Here is a 16,153-nt window from a genome sequence, read left to right on the forward strand (position 1 = left end):
CACACAGTTAAGAAGTATCTGAGACCAGATTTGAACTCAGGAAGATGAGTCTTCTTGACTCCAAGCCTGATGCTGTATCCATTGTGCTACTTAGTAGCAATGGTGATTGAATCTATCAAAGTGGATGAGGGGATGAAGATGATGAGTTAATGGGATACCAACTGGCCAGTTTAGCTGGGATGCAAAATGTGTGATGCACAGTACTATAAAACAAGTCGAAAAAGATAGGCTGATACCAGATTGTGAAGGGCTTTAAATACAAAGCTGAGTAGTATATATTTAGTCCTCTAGGGAAATGATACCCACTGAAGAGTTTTGAGTAGAGTGGCATGGTCACTCCTGTGCTTTAAGAAGATTATTCTGGAAACTGTGGAGGATAGATCAGAGAGTGGATAGACTAGAAGCAAAGATGCCAATTAGGAAGCTTGAAATAATCCAAATGAGAAGTGTTGAGGGCCTGAATTGGGGTAATAATAGTGTAAGTAAAGAAAAGTGGACAGATACAAGAGATATCAAGACAAGATTTGCAACTGATTGCATAGGGAAGAATCAAGGATGATTTCATGGTTGTGAAACGAGGTGATGATGCACTCAGTTGAAATAGACAAGTTTAGAGAAGCTCAAGGAAAGGAGATGAGTTTTGTTTGGGCCATGTTGAGTTTGATTTGCCTATGAGACATTCAAAGGAAGATATTCAATGTCAGATTCCTCTCTACAGCATCCTTGACAAGCCTTTGCTTGAATACTTCTAGGGAAAGGGTACTAAACACAATAATTCAAATAGATCTGTTTTGGTTTCATGTTGTGATGTGGGGGTTGTCTCAAAGAATTCAGAGTCAGACCCCCTCCAATCCAAGTATATGCATTTAATTGAGGATTGACACCCCTCAGAAGCGGACTAGGTTCCAAGAGGAACCAACAACTTAGTAAGACCACACAGGCAAATTTATAGTGTAATCATGCTGATTACACAACAGTAATTATAAATATTAAAAAGGGAGGAGGGGTTTGTTAAGGGATTAGATAATGGGGAGGGGTCTCTTCTATGATTCAGTGGTCAAACATGCTGGTCATGCTGCTTTCTGACTGGCTAGTCATTGTGGTCCTGTCTGCTCAAGACAGATAGGTACTGTGGTGCTGTCTTGGACTCGGTGAATGATGGGCTTGTGTTTGAGTGGAAGGACACACCTGTTCTAATATGTGAATTGGCCCTGAGGGCAGTGGCTATACTGAGTCTGGGGGGCCTGTAGTGTGCTTAGAGCTAGATTATGTAGTTAAATCATGACATGTCTCATGTGTTGGGGCCTGTAAGGAAGTTAGAATGTTGGGGTTGGGGGCAGTGTGATTAGGATTCCATCAGATCAATCTGGGTAGGTCCTGGGGGTTATAACTTCCCTGGTTCTAGATACTTCTGTTCTTGTAGCCTAGGATCATGTTAACTTTTTGTCTGCCACATAATACTATTTAAATATAATGTACTTGCAATCATCTAAAGCCCCCAGATCTTTTTCACACGGAATACCATTAATCTAGGTCTTCCCTTATCTGTATTTGTATGCTTGATTTTTTTTTTTATCCTAAAATCAGAACTTAAAGAAGATAAAACTACAGAGCTAGATGAGATGCTATTTTGAACCATTGTCTCAGACTATCAAGGTCCTTGTGGATCCTAATTCTTTCTCCATTCTGTTTGTTTTTCACAGTGCTAGTGCTGCTTATCTTATCCATGAGGCGTCATAGGAAGCAGCCCTACATCATTGATGACGAGGAGAACATACATGAGAACATTGTTCGCTATGATGATGAAGGAGGAGGGGAGGAGGACACAGAGGCCTTTGACATAGCAGCCATGTGGAATCCCCGGGAGGCACAGACAGGGGCAGCAACAAAGATGAGGCAGGACATGCTGCCTGAGATTGAGAGCCTGTCTCGGTATGTGCCTCAGACATGCACCATGGATAGCAATGTCCACAGCTATGTGCTAGCCAAGCTCTATGAAGCTGACATGGATCTGTGGGCCCCTCCTTTTGACTCCCTCCAGACATACATGTTTGAGGGGGATGGCTCTGTAGCAGGGTCCCTGAGCTCATTACAGTCAGTCACTTCAGACTCAGACCAGAGCTACGATTTCCTGACAGACTGGGGACCACGGTTCCGAAAGCTGGCAGAAATGTATGGTGTTACAGAAGGCAATGGGCCGCTGTGGTAACAAATTGGTGGGGGAGAGGGGCCACAGTGTTCCCACAATGCAGTGCACGTCCAAATACAGATCCATTCTCATCAGATGTTTCTGTGAATATGGGTGTGGTCTTCTAAAATAGCAATACTGTGCTGGAGAGTGAGAATGGGGGAGGGGATGGGGAAAAACAGCTCTCTGAATCAGCTTTACTTGATTAAATTAAGTAATTGAAAGGCAAAACAAAAGAGATGGGGGGGAAGGGGAACTGCCCTTTTTTATGGCTGTATTTAAAGCCTTGACATCCAATTGCTGAGGCATTATGGGGTTTCCTTTCACTGCAGAACTTTGCTGCCTGGATCATAAAGAAGCTTATGGACACAGATATTAATCCTCAGCTCAAATGGGAAGGGTGGGGGGAGGTAATAGCCAGCAGAGAAATAGCCATACTTCCACATTCATTTTATTTTATTTTCCAGTTAGAGATTTTGCTGGCTCACCAAACCACAGAAATCAACCTACACGAAAGAAAACAAGAAACTGAGATCTCAGAATTTTTTTGTGTGAAATGAATTTTTCTTGTTCTAGGATTTATGAAATTCTTAAAATACACACAAACACACACACACACACACACACACACAAACATACACCCTTTTAAGACAAGGTTAGGCTTCTATCTGCCTTGCATGGGGGAAGGGGGTGGGGCAGGGAGGGAGAGGGAAGAGGTGTTGACTTTGTGTTCAAGTTGAATGGCTGAAGCCAGAGTCATTGGCATTTCTAGTAATCCATCTCTGAGACGTTAGCATATGTTTATTCTCCTCTCAGCTCTTTAACTGTGGTACTGCTAAATTGATCAGAATGAAACCTAAAAAGAAATCTGCCTCTTTTGCACTGTAGATGTCTCTTCCACGTGCCCAATGTGAAGATTAGATGCTATGAAAGAAAGCCAAATAAGAAAGGTATCTGATAACTACATGGGTTAGAGGGCTTTCCTAATCTGTGTGAGGTCAAGCCGAGGGATGTTTACATACTGTAGATAACCTACTTGAACAAATGCAGTATTATAGAAGAATAAATGGATGTAAGAAAATTACATGTATAAGTTTTGTATATTTGTTAATAATTTTGGTAATAAATATGATGTACTGCATCACAGTACCTTAGCACTTCTTTTAATAAAAGTTAAATAGAAGGGAAAGTCTGGTGGAAATTCATTGTTTTTACTGTGAGTAAGGAGACACCATCTTGAATGACACTGATTTATCATCTGTCCCTTGGGACAATGAAAGATACCAGGTCTTGTTAAGATAATGGTGAAGAAATCTAAAGTGTTCATTCTACTTCTGCCTGAAAGTCCTTGGGTGGCCTTGACTTTGGCTGCTGCTCTGAGTTTTTTCTATTGATTCCCTTATCTTAGCAAAGAAATGCATAAGGTATGGGGCCTTATAAATTAAATAATGTCTCTGGCCTCACATTTTCCATTTCATGGGTAGATAGTCACAATCAATCCATCAATAAGCATTTATTAAGTATCTGCTATGTGACAGTCACCGTGCTAGAGATACAAGGAGAAAAATAAAATAAACCTTGCTTTCAAGTAGCTTACATTCTATCATCACATTCAGGTAAATGGTTGGGAAATCTATTTTACTTTCCTCCCCTATTAATCCAAAATTTCCCTTTTTTTTGTGACCTCTTTTAGCCTATGATGTTCCTTCCCTTTTTCTTGATAACAATGAATCAGTCCAAGTTAGTGTGCCTTGGCTCTATGACATATTATTAACAGTCACATGCCATCTCTCATATAGTAGTAACTTAATAAATATTGGCAGATTGCAGTGAATCACAGACAGGAAGTGGTAGATAAAATGCCTTGGGTTCTTTTGGAATCTTATTAGAATCCAGTCCTGCATCAGTAGAACCTAAGTTCCAAGTTGTTATTCAAAGGAGTAAGGGTAGTCTTACCCAAAGTAATTCTCTCCCTCTCATCATTCCCTCCATGGCTATATATAAAGGGTTGGCCATGAAAGGGGGTATCTTAATGGTCAAGCTATGAACATAATTCAATTTAATTTATCTATACAGGGACCAAACCCAAGATAGTTTTACCTCAATAGCACAGTATTGCCAATTACTGTGACATTTTTGGTTTCCAACTCACTTTGTGCTAACCATTCCCACTACCCAAAATCAAAACATGAGTGAGGAAAAAAAATGAATGATGGGTAAGTGTGCTACCTAATGCCTTGATTGCACATCTACATTCACATATACATGTACACATATCTACACAGTAAGAGCCTTAATAATTTGGATTGATTTTGCCAACCAGTTAGTTTTTGTTGTTTTGTTTTGTTTTATTTAAATCCAACACCCAGTTGGCAGCCAGGCACTCACAGTCCAATGATGACCAAATAACCTCTGGATCTGCCACTCAAATGTGGGCAAGCTAAAGAGAACAAACAGGGGGAGTGTTGCCCTGCTAACTGACTTGGAATCCTATAAACAATATTCTCACAGCACTAGCAGGAGGCAGGAAAGAATGAATCACCAAATAGCTGAAAAGACATAGCTTTCCATTCATGTGACTTAAGTACAGATGTGGGCCCATCACACGAGGTCATAGAGATTGGAGAGAGGACCATAATAGCTAAAGAAAGTGTTGAATCTAAGCAACATCCTGGGCAAAAACACAGAAGGACAGCCCACAGAAGGGACATGATGATACCTACCCCCTTGCCTTAATGTAGAAAATAAGCTTTGTAGACTGAATTCCCCCTTTCAACCCTTTTTTCAATGTACCATCAGCTGCAAAATGAAAGCATTAACCTACAGATCAAGCAAGCCATCCGTTTTTCCCTGTGCCTCTTATAGTTCATATCTCCTGGTTACAAAAGGAATTGATGAAGGTGATACAACTCACAGGGTTTTCTTTTCCTTGAAGGTTGGTACAGAATGAAACTAGCTAATCCTAATTACTATCCTCACTGGCTAACAGAGAAGCTTAAAAAGTCATTTTTGATGTTCAAACCAAGATTTAGCCAGATTGTCACATGTTTGAATCTCTTTCCTCATATTTATCAAAGATTTCTTGGGACTTTCAATAAATTCCTAACTAGTCAAGGAAGATGATCATGCTATATGGATGGTAACTGACATTTGTCTATTTTGTATAAGGCACTTTACATACATTACCCAAATGATCCTCAAAAAAAAACCTTGTGATAAATATAGGAAGATATAATTTTCTCCATTTTACAAATGAGAAAATAAGCCCAGAGAGGTTAAAATATTTTTCCTGAAGTTACACAGGTCCATAGGCTGTTTACTAGCTTATGAAATAATTGAAATCTTCAAACAATAGGTATCACATGAGGATCCTAGCACCTAAGACAATGCTTAACACAGAACTTAAGAAATAGCTGTTGACTGATTGCTCATAATATCCTAGATTTAGAGCTCACAGATAGCTTAGAGGTCATCTTGTGCAGTCCAATCATTTTTTTGAGATGTAGAAACCAAGCCTCAGAAAGATTTAATAATGTGCAGGATCCCATAGGGAGTAAAGAGAAAGAGCCAGGGTTCAATAACAAGTCCTTTGAATGAAGCCACCCTTCTTTCCACTATTCATCATAGAGTTTCAAGTTTCCTGATGTACTCTTCAGCATGCTCATCATATTGTTGGGATGGGGCCAGTATAATAGAGTAAAAAAAGAGCACTAAATGGGGAATCTGGATATCTGGGTTCAAATTTTGGCTCTCTCATGGCCCAGCTATATCACTTTGGCCAAGTGACTTCAACTTTCCAGGCCCTAGTTTCCTCATCTGTAAAATGAAGGGCTCTGGCTAGATGACATCTGAGTCCCTTCAAGCTCTCAAGTTTTATGAACTGTCATCTAAAGAAATGGTAAATAAACCTGCTCCCTCCAAACATTTACCCTGGGAATTGATGTAAAGGTTTCTCCTTGAACCATAAAAGCATAAAGAATTCTAGAAAATTAATTTGGAGCTCCTAAAGTCCTTCTAATGGCTTTTGCCTTGAAACATAGAGTTGATCTTTGAGTCATCTTCCAGGTGCCCAATATATCTCTACACTTCATGTCTTATGATTGCTGATGAAGCCGGGATTTTCAACAAATAACCATGTGAGAAGTCAAAATTGTGATCACAAATTGGATTGGAGTTCATTAACAAGGAACAAATAAGATCTCAGTATACTTTAGTTTAAAACAAACAACAGGGTTTTTCCCGAGGGCAGGGCACATTGCCATAGTCGCCAGATTTCTACATATTAACTAGATAAAAATTCTCTGCAAATCTGCAGCCACTTATCCAGTAATAAAGACCCTAAAATGGTCTTGGTATATGCCATGTGCTTCGCAAAGCACCTTCAACAAATTTTCTTGAGGACAGGACTGCTTCTGGGTACTGGCAGAAGACTTGATCAATTGTTTTAATCCCATAATTTCTCTTTATGCCAGCACCCACTGCAAAAATATGTAATGATAGATACAATATGGAGGAAAATTTCTGTTAGGCTTCTATATGACTAGGTTCAGCACTACCCAGCATTTACCAGGCATCCAATTCTGTCCATTGTTAGGATCTTCTTTAGGCAAAACTGTTTTGTTTTTTTGTTCTTTTAGCACAGATTTATAGCATCATAAGTAGAGACTTCTACACCCTCATTCCATTGAGAGAGAGGGAATCACCTTTTAGGATAAGAGGTTTAAAAAAAGATGAAGAAATTTTAAAAAACAGTGAAGTCCAGGTTTGCCAGATTCCTGAATCAATGAAATAGTCCTGCTCAAAAAGGTTGGTATGGAGTAGTAGCAGTAGGAGTAGGAGTAGAAGTAGTAATAGTATGTATATAGTTAGCATTTGCAAAACCCTTTCCATGTGGTGACCTACTATGGTAGGTGATAATATCATCCCCATGTTATAGTTGAAGAAACTGAGGAAAACAAGGTTAAGTAACTTGCCCAAGACCCTATGACTAGTAAGTATCAGGGGCAGGATTTGAACACAGTTCTCCCTCCCTTCTGCCATCTAACCACTGTACTATATAGCTGCCTATATATTTAGATGTTAAATATCTGACTGCTATCCCATCAAGTTCATTAGGAACAAAGGGTCATCCATTAGCATTTCTTGGTTTACTTGGGGTTTGCCCTAAAGCAACTACTTAATTAGTCATTTCCCCATTGCAACCAAACATTTTCCCATGGTTGGAGCACAGAAAATCCACAACTTTTTTTTAAAGATAATTGTGGATATTGGGTTCTTGTCCTGGTTCTGCCATTTAGCATTCTGGGTCTTAGTTTTTCATGTGTAAAATGAGGTTATGAGATTAGATGATCTTTAAGGTCCCTTCCAAATCTAATATGAGCAAATTCCCTCCACTTAGTTCCTTTTATTTTATATTTAAATTATAATATGTGAGAGTTTTTTTACATTAGTCATCTCTTCTTATGCATTCATGAGCACTGAATGGTTAGGAGGTAAGCAAAACCTTGTCCATCAGAGTACATAGCAATCTTCATCTATACTTGTCCACTGAAGAGAGGAAAGTAGGTTTCATCAAGTGTGCTCCCTCCAAGAAATTCTAAGAAGGTAAGAACCGAACAGAGTTTCCAGAGGCAATGATGTTCCCTCTTTCCTCTGCCAAATAAACATGCCCAGAGCTCCACAGGTTACTAGACAAATGGCTAATTGCCCAAAAGGCTTAGAATTATAGCTAGAAGGCACCTCCAGTCAATTGGTCCACTCTTCCTATTTCCAATTGAAGAAATTGAGGACAACAGAGATTCTATGACTTGGTCAAGGTCAAACAAGAAGAAAATTGCAGTCAGGATCACAGAGAATCCAGGCCTTCTGACTCAAAATATGTCGCTCATTCAACCGTATCTTGTCCCCTGTCCTTTGAAGTAGCCTAAACTCATTGTGTCTTCTAACTACCTCTTCTACTATCCCACCCTCTCTAGCAATCTTTGATGTTGTCTAAAAGAAACATACACACACACACACACACACACACACACACACACACACACACACTGAAATTACAAAGCCCTAAACCTATTCCATGAGAATAAACTCTATTGATCCGTCTAGAGATGGACAAAACCAACAAATATCTCCATAAGAATAAGGAGATTTTCTAAGCAAGATTCATATTAATGGCATTTTCCTTCACTGTCCTTGGTCAAGTCCCTATAATAAGTCCTAAACAGATAAACCATACAGATAGAGGTCCTAAAAAGATAAATCATCTTTCTATTCTCAACATTAACTAGAGTATTTGGGAGGCTAAAATACAGAATACTTATCATAAGAATAGCCTATGGATGGCTCCATTGCCTTTGTCCTCCTCTTAAGTATTAGTTTACAAATAGCAATATGAAAGGTGGTCAGGGAATCATAGGATCACAAATTTAGAGATGGAAGTTTGACCTTGGAGGGTGAATAAGTCCAACTTTCTCATTTTATAGATCAAGAAACTGAACCCCAGAGAGATCAAATGACTTACCCAGCGTTATATAAATGAGGAGACATTTGAACCAAATATAACTATAGGTTCAGTGTAGTCCCCAGAATAGGGCTTATACTTGTCATTATTGGAAGTCTATAGAATTTCCTGTGCTAATTGAACCAGATCTGAGGCTTAAGAAATCTTTGGCAATTCAGCAAATATTTTTTGACTTCTATCGAAAAACAACAACACATGAGCTGGTGCTATCTTGGTGTGCCTGAGGGTGCCACAATGTAATGTCAATGTTTAAATTCAATTTCATTAAACAAACATTTATTAAGCAATTATCATATGCTAGTCACTGTGCCAGGTGCAAAGTATTCAGAGGCATAAAAAAAGCAATTTCTACCCTACAAGAGCTTACATCCAAATAGTTGAAGGTGGGTGGGTGAGGGGATAGAATACAAAATGTAAACTGGCAAATAAATACAAAGTTGCACAAAATACTACACAGTAATTTAAAGAGGGCAAGATGCAACGGAGGGATGAAATAACACTGGCAAATCTGGGAAGCATCAAACAAGCCAATTTTGTTGGAATGGAGACTATATTAAAGGAAGTAAGGAGAATTCAGTCTGAAAAGGGAAGCATCAGTCAGGCTGGGATGGACTTCAGATGATGAGCAGAGAATTTTGTACTGTGGAACTACTATACATTTTTGAGTAGGGACATAACATGACCAAGTTTCTGCCTTACAAATATGAATCTGGTAAATGGATCGAAAGAAGGAGAGCTTGTAAGAGGAAGATTTTGCAACCTCTGAATGTTATTACAACAGCCCAGGCATAAAGTGATGCGGGCCTGAAGTAGAGCAGAGATTTTGTTCATGGAGAGGAAGGGGAGTTAAGAGTCAGCTGGTCAATAAGCATTTATTGTCTACCATTTGTCAGGTAACGTGACAAGCACTGAGGTCACTGAAAGACAACCTTTCCCTTCAGGGAGCTCACAATCTAATCAGGGAGTCAACAAGCAAACAACTATGCATAAACAAGCTATAGACAGGATAAATAGGAAATAACCAACAAAGGGAAGGTATTAGAATTAAAGGACATTGGGAAAGACTTCCTCTAAGAGGTGATGTTTTAGCCAGAGAAGCCAAGAGGCACAGATGAGGGCGGGATAGAAGGGATTCCAGACAAGTGGAACAGAGCCCAGAGATGGAGTGGGTTTTTTGTTTTTGTTTGTTTGTTTCCGGGGAGAGTTGGTTCTGGTTTTGTTTGTTTGTTTTTTGAGGAACTGCAAGGAGGCCAGTGTGACCAGACTAGAGTTTACTGAATAGGGCGGGTGGTATGATCAGACCTTCACTTAAGGAAAATGATTTTGGTGGCATGGAGAATGGATTGAAGTAAGGAGAAACTTTCAGCAGGCTGTTACAGTAGTCCAGCATGAGGGGTGATAAAGGCCTATACCAGGATGGCGCCAGTGTTGGAAGAAAGATGGGGCATACTTGAGAGATATTGCAAAGGTGAAATCAATAGGTCTTTGACAACAAACTGCATATGGAGGGTGAGAGACAGTGAGTAGTCAAGGATGATACCTAGGTTGATGGGCTGGGGGATGGGGACGGGAAGAATTTGGAATGGGAAATATACAAATTCAATTTTGAACATGTTATAGAAGAAAAGTCAGCAACTAATTAGATAGAGAGTAAGGAGAAATGACAGAGAGGACAGAGTCAAAGGTGATTCTGAAGTTGAAAGCCTGGGTAAATCCAAAGATAGTGATGCTCTCAACTGAAAGCAAAGTGTAGACTCCCTTCACTTGGAGTCTACATATCTGTAGTCTTCAGTGACTTCTAAAGTAGTTTTAGCCCAGATCAGAAAGTACATTCATTCCTTACTTTTATACAGACAAGGCATAAGGTATGGGTGTTCACACAGCATGATGGTATTAGTGACCAATCATAATCAATGAATTCACTGTGATCATTTTCAAGTGATGCTGATGAATTTGCAATAGATCATCTTGCTTTGGACTCACAACAGTCATTTGTGAGACAGTGAACAGCATCCTGTGTAACCATAGGAAACAAAGTTTCTTTCAATGGGAAGCTTACTTTTGGAAAGGTGTTCTAAAAAATCCAGTCGTTATTTTGGTTACATTTTTATCTGTAAGTTTTGGCACTTCTTACTATGGATAGAATCAAATACGTCTTCAAAAACAATATATTTTTGTGTGGCCTTTGATAGAGACTAATCCACACATTTACTCTCATGTACCCCGTGTATCAACAATGGCCTTACAGCTACAGAACTATTTTTCTCAGTAGAGATTACTATGTAACAGAATGAATGAATACCGCTTCTTTTGCTCCTTTAGCACTCACCTCAATTTCATCATGGTCACAGCACAACTGGAAATCTTCAAAGGGTCTTTAATCTCATCAATTGAGATTGCAAACATTGTACAGATTGCAAACCATCCATGCCTTCTCATTCTACATGATTCTTGTCCATATTCATCCATAGATCCTCCACAGAGAACCCATCTAATGAGCTGAAGACCTTCTCAAGGACTTTTTATACTTTGAGACCAGGGCTGTGGCAATTAAGTTTTCCATTTGCTATCCCCAACTCTCGCTATCCTATCTTCTTTACCAACCGTATATTCCCCATATATCAAACATTGTAGTCATCAGCCATTATAGCAGTATGTATATCTATCACCTTCCTTCTTAAAAAAAATACATTTGTGACCAACAAGGAGCCAAAGTTCCTTTCTGTGGGCTGCATAAACTGTGTTGAAGGCCTTGTCTCACAGTAGTTTCTGGCAGACTGTTTTAGCAATCAGCTTCTACCCTGGGGCAGGCCTCAGGCCCAGACTATTGCAATAGCCCACTGTTTGATCTCCCTGCCTCAAATCTCTCCCTGCTCCAGTCCACACCCCCACCCCTCCCACACACCTCCCCAATGCTCTCCCCTACAGGGCTGACAAAATACCCTGTGAAAGCCTTCTGAAAGCCCAGGTCTGACCGTACCGTCTACCACCCTCTCAATGAATTCTCCTGTTACCTCCAGGATCAAATATAAAATGTTTCATTTCACAATCTGACCCCTTCTTCCCTTTCCAGACTTTTTATACTTCACTTCCCTCCACTTGCTCTGTGACCCAGCTATAATGGCCTTCTTCCTATTCTCATACATAGAACATATGGAGCCTTCTCCCTGGATGTCCGCCATGCCTGGGATACACCCCCTCATCACTTTCACGTTCTGTTCTCCTTCACTTCATTCAAGGCATCCTAATCCCACCTTCTGTAAGAGGCCTTTCCCTTCCCTTCCTCTTTCTCTCTGAGAATATATGTACAGTGGGTGTGTGTGTGTGTGTGTGTGTGTGTGTGTGTGTGTGTGTGTGTGTACAATATAGGTAGTTTGCCTGTTGTTTTTTCTATTAGACCATGAGAGCATTCAATGTTTTTGTCTTTATATTCTCAGTACTTAGCATGGTGTTTGACAAGTACTTAATAAATGATTATTCATTCACTGACTGGTATCTCTTATGCCAGTAGTGTTAATAATAGAAATGGATCCCTATGGGCTATATAGTGACTTAGAAAATCACAAATTAACATTATGTTGAATGGTATTTTTATTTTTTTATTAGACATGTCCCAATTTTACTTTAATCTGCTTTTTGCCTCACTTATATGTTGGGTTTTCAGCCCTCCAATTTGACACCTCTGCCTTATGTAACATCTTGAGTATAGATCATTATTGAAAATATACCCCCTTATCAAATGAAATAATATCAGGAAAGCACAGAATTATGTCCATGATTGAATTTCTCAAGTAATCAATTATGGTCCAAACCGGCATAGGAGAAAGCCTTTGAGACAGAGTTTATCTTAAGTTGACTATATGCAGCAGCCAAAATGTAGTAGAATTGATGGGGTGCTTGAGTGCATATTCTTGGACCCCAATTCTAAAATCACATTTCTCTTTAAAAATCACATTTCTTCCTAGCCTCAAAACACTATCCCAGGCAGTTTCTCCCCAGCCCAAAGACAACCTGCGCCAGCAAAACCATTATCTCCCTTCCTGCCACAGCAGCCAGCTGTACCTATAGAATTTATTAGTTTGAACCAGCTGTGTACTGACTGAACTGTGTGTGTACTAGGTCATAATGACATTTACTACTCACTGACCAATCATATGTATCCTAGACTTAAATGTAGGTATACTTCCTTACATTTATCTTGTCTAACAAGACATTGATGAAAGCAGCCTAGTATTCCTCAGTCCTGACCACTAGTTGACTTAGTAATGTTTCAGGACTAAAACCACACCTCCATGAAGCCCCTCCTCCCCTTGGGCTATTGAACTATTTCCTGACAAACTCTGGGTAAAATACCCGCACAGTAGATACTAAAAATACATGTTCCTTTAAGAACTAACCACTCCCTAATTCCACCGTGAATCACCTAATTAGCATATTTGGTATATGTTTTACTATTTATACTACCCTATATAAACTTTACCTATACCTTTCTAAGGTTTTAGGTTCCCTAAGAACTCTTGCCTGCTGACAAGCATAGTAATTCTTTACCACCTTGACCTCAACAATGCTTGAGTACAGGAATTCTTTCCCAGACAGCCCACGCAGGAAACTCCAGTCTTGGAGTTCCTGTACCCCTATTTCTCCAGCCCTCATCAGAACCAGATCACTTTGGCCATCTGAAGTTCCATTTTTATTGCAAATATCAAGAAAAAATTATTCCATTATCCATTTCTGATAATTCCCCTAACAGCCAAATCATGTCAACTTTGCAGCAGCTCAACCAGTTACCATATCAGCACTCCACAACAACAGCAATGCCTATGTTTTATATTTTGGATAATCCCCTACTGTGGAGGATAGTTTAAAACAATCTAGTCATCTTAAGAAACCAAGTGTTTTTCTATGTATATTCACATTCACACATACACACATACACAACCATACTATACCATATCATGCCATGGTTTCCATTAATTCATTTGTTATTCTTCTCAATGAGTTGGCTTCAGATGAGTTTCTATTGGCTCTTAGTTTAACCTCAGTTTGATTCCAGGCGTAAGGCAAAGCCAATTTTCTCATGTCTGTTGGAAAGCAGTCCTAATTACCTAGGAACTAGCCCATTTTTGTCTCCTGAGTAAAAAGTTTCCCCATATTAAAGTGGAACTAAAACATGCAGCAAGCTCATACACAGAGTCATGCCAATTTAAAAGATTTGCCAGTTGGCTTGGACCAAAAAAAACATTTCATGCTCATGAACCTCTCTAGTCAGATTTATGATTTCAAATCATAGCCACTGTAGACAGAAGCATGACACAGGAAATTTATTCTTTTTCCCATCATCTCCCTTGTTGGAGATATTTTTAGGATATTTTGTTCCATTCAGCTGGGTATTTTTTTCTCTCTCTACCTGGTTATATCATTTTGCATAGTGTCTATAAAATACCTCAAGATATTTGCGACCTTCCAGTAATCTCCAAGAGGATGATTACCTTCTATCCATGGAATCAGGTATTAGAAAAGCTATATTTTCCTTCAAGAACTAAAGATTCTATAATCTGAGATTCAGTAATAGCTAGTATTTGTATAGAACTTTAAGATTTGTAAAACATTATACATGTTATCTCACCAGAGAAGAAGGTGCTGTTACTATCCCCATTTTGCAGATGAGAAAACTGAGACTTGGGTTAAATGATTTAAAAGCTAATAAGTAACTAAAATAGAATTTGAATTCAAAACTTCCTGACACTAAATCCAGCATGCTATCCACTGTGTCACCTAGTAGCATACTAGAGTGAAGGTTCTTGTTAGTTGTGAGGTCTCTGACCCATTGTAAAGGTGAGAACAGAAAAAAAAAAGAGCAGCTAAGAGTTTCACTTCATTCTGTGGTGCTTTTTGCCTCAAGATTGACCTGATCATGTGATTTATAATAAAATATTCACAGAATCAATGTTGGGCTAGCAGAAATCAAAAATAAAAAACACTTGGAAACAAAACGTGTGCCCATCAATTAACTAATACCTAAATAAATTGTAATATATAAATATAATGAATTAATTAATATTTAAAAGCATTTATTAAGTTTTTACTCTGTTCCAAGCACTATGCTGACTCCCTGGGATACAAATATAAAGAGTGAGTTAGTCCCATCCTTTCAGGGAGCTTACAACCTAATAGGGGAGACAGCACATAGAGGGGAATGGTGATCAGGGAAGAGAATTCTGGTCTGTTGAGTCACAGGGATCACGAGTTGATCCAGAGGGAAGTCAGCTAACAAAATCTTTCCAAAAGCAGAGGCAGTATTGATTTCATAACTGTGTCTAGAGCAAGAGGTAGAAAGCAGGAGGTTGGGGTTGGGGGGCAGGGAGGAGAGAAGGGAAGGAGGAAGATGCGCGTGAATACACAGTGCAAAGTGGATGATTAGGTGGGTTGTGAAGCTTGATCTAGTCTATGGCCCTTATCTATAGGGCTAAGGAGTTCTCACCTGTTAACAAAATAGCTCAGCCCCAGAGCAGGAGTTCTAAAGCTGAATGAATCAATTCCCCAGGACCTGTGGGAATATTATTGCAGTCCAAGAAATGATGACGATGAGGAATTCAGGGAAATATGACAAGACTTTCATCAACTAATGCAAAGAAAGCAGAACCAAGAGAAACTGTAGAAATGGTAATTATCACAGCAAATAATGGGACTAAAAGGTCATCAAGTAATAAACTATAATGAACAATCTTGGTCTGGAAGAACCAATCATAAAATACATCCCGTATCTTTGCATATCTCCACACAAAGGTGGGGCACCACAGATACCGAATAGGACTAGGACATCACAGAGACTAGCCAATTGGTTGGTTGGTTGGTTTGCTTTAATATTTGCGTTTGGTAGAAGGAAGCATTCACTGGTGGGAAGAGGACTGAATTTTAGGGAAATGATTACTATAAAAATCAGTCACATCCATTTTAAAAAAGGCCTGATCAGAGCTACTTTTATATATTGCCATAGCTATCTACTCAGAATATCAGGAAATCAAGGTCCTGTCCCAAAATATGTCCATTTTTGTCTTCAGTCCCCACTACTCAGCAGGAACAACTTCCTGGGATTTCACCAAAGATTTCTTTATTGCTGAATCCCGTGGCCTTTTCTTGGTTCTCAGCCTCTGTTTGACACTCAATTACCCCCTTCTTCCGGATATTCTCCTCTCCCTGAATTTTTGAGGCTGTGCTCTGCCATGGTTCCCTTCCTATTTCTTAGTCTCCTTTGTGGGTTCATCCTCCCTGTCCTGTCACCTGTGCACCAACATAGGCCAGAGCCTTATTCTAGAATCCTCATCTCTCTACGCTAATCTTTTCACTTGCTGGTCTATCCTCAGCCCTAACAGGTTCAACTGTAATGACCACAATAATGGCATTTATCTAATTCTTGCTGTGTCCTAGACACTGTATTTTACAAA

At 39.4% G+C, this 16,153-nt stretch overlaps 1 protein-coding gene and 1 long non-coding RNA gene across 5 annotated transcripts in view; one reads left to right on the forward strand and one right to left on the reverse strand.

Annotated features, from left to right (window-relative positions):
* CDH20 (cadherin 20) overlaps positions 1 to 3,371 on the forward strand; it is a 303,787-nt gene extending 300,416 nt beyond the window's left edge. Inside the window, exon 13 of the mRNA XM_072605493.1 lies at positions 1,704 to 3,371. Coding sequence (XP_072461594.1) covers positions 1,704 to 2,209 — 506 coding nt within the window. The 3' untranslated portion in view covers positions 2,210 to 3,371. The remainder of the gene's footprint in view (positions 1 to 1,703) is intronic.
* LOC140501667 (uncharacterized) overlaps positions 1 to 16,153 on the reverse strand; it is a 264,231-nt gene that overhangs the window by 168,881 nt on the left and 79,197 nt on the right. The window lies entirely within an intron of this gene.

This window comes from Notamacropus eugenii, chromosome 4, assembly GCF_028372415.1.
Source record: "Notamacropus eugenii isolate mMacEug1 chromosome 4, mMacEug1.pri_v2, whole genome shotgun sequence".
NCBI classification, from domain to species: Eukaryota; Metazoa; Chordata; class Mammalia; order Diprotodontia; family Macropodidae; genus Notamacropus; species Notamacropus eugenii.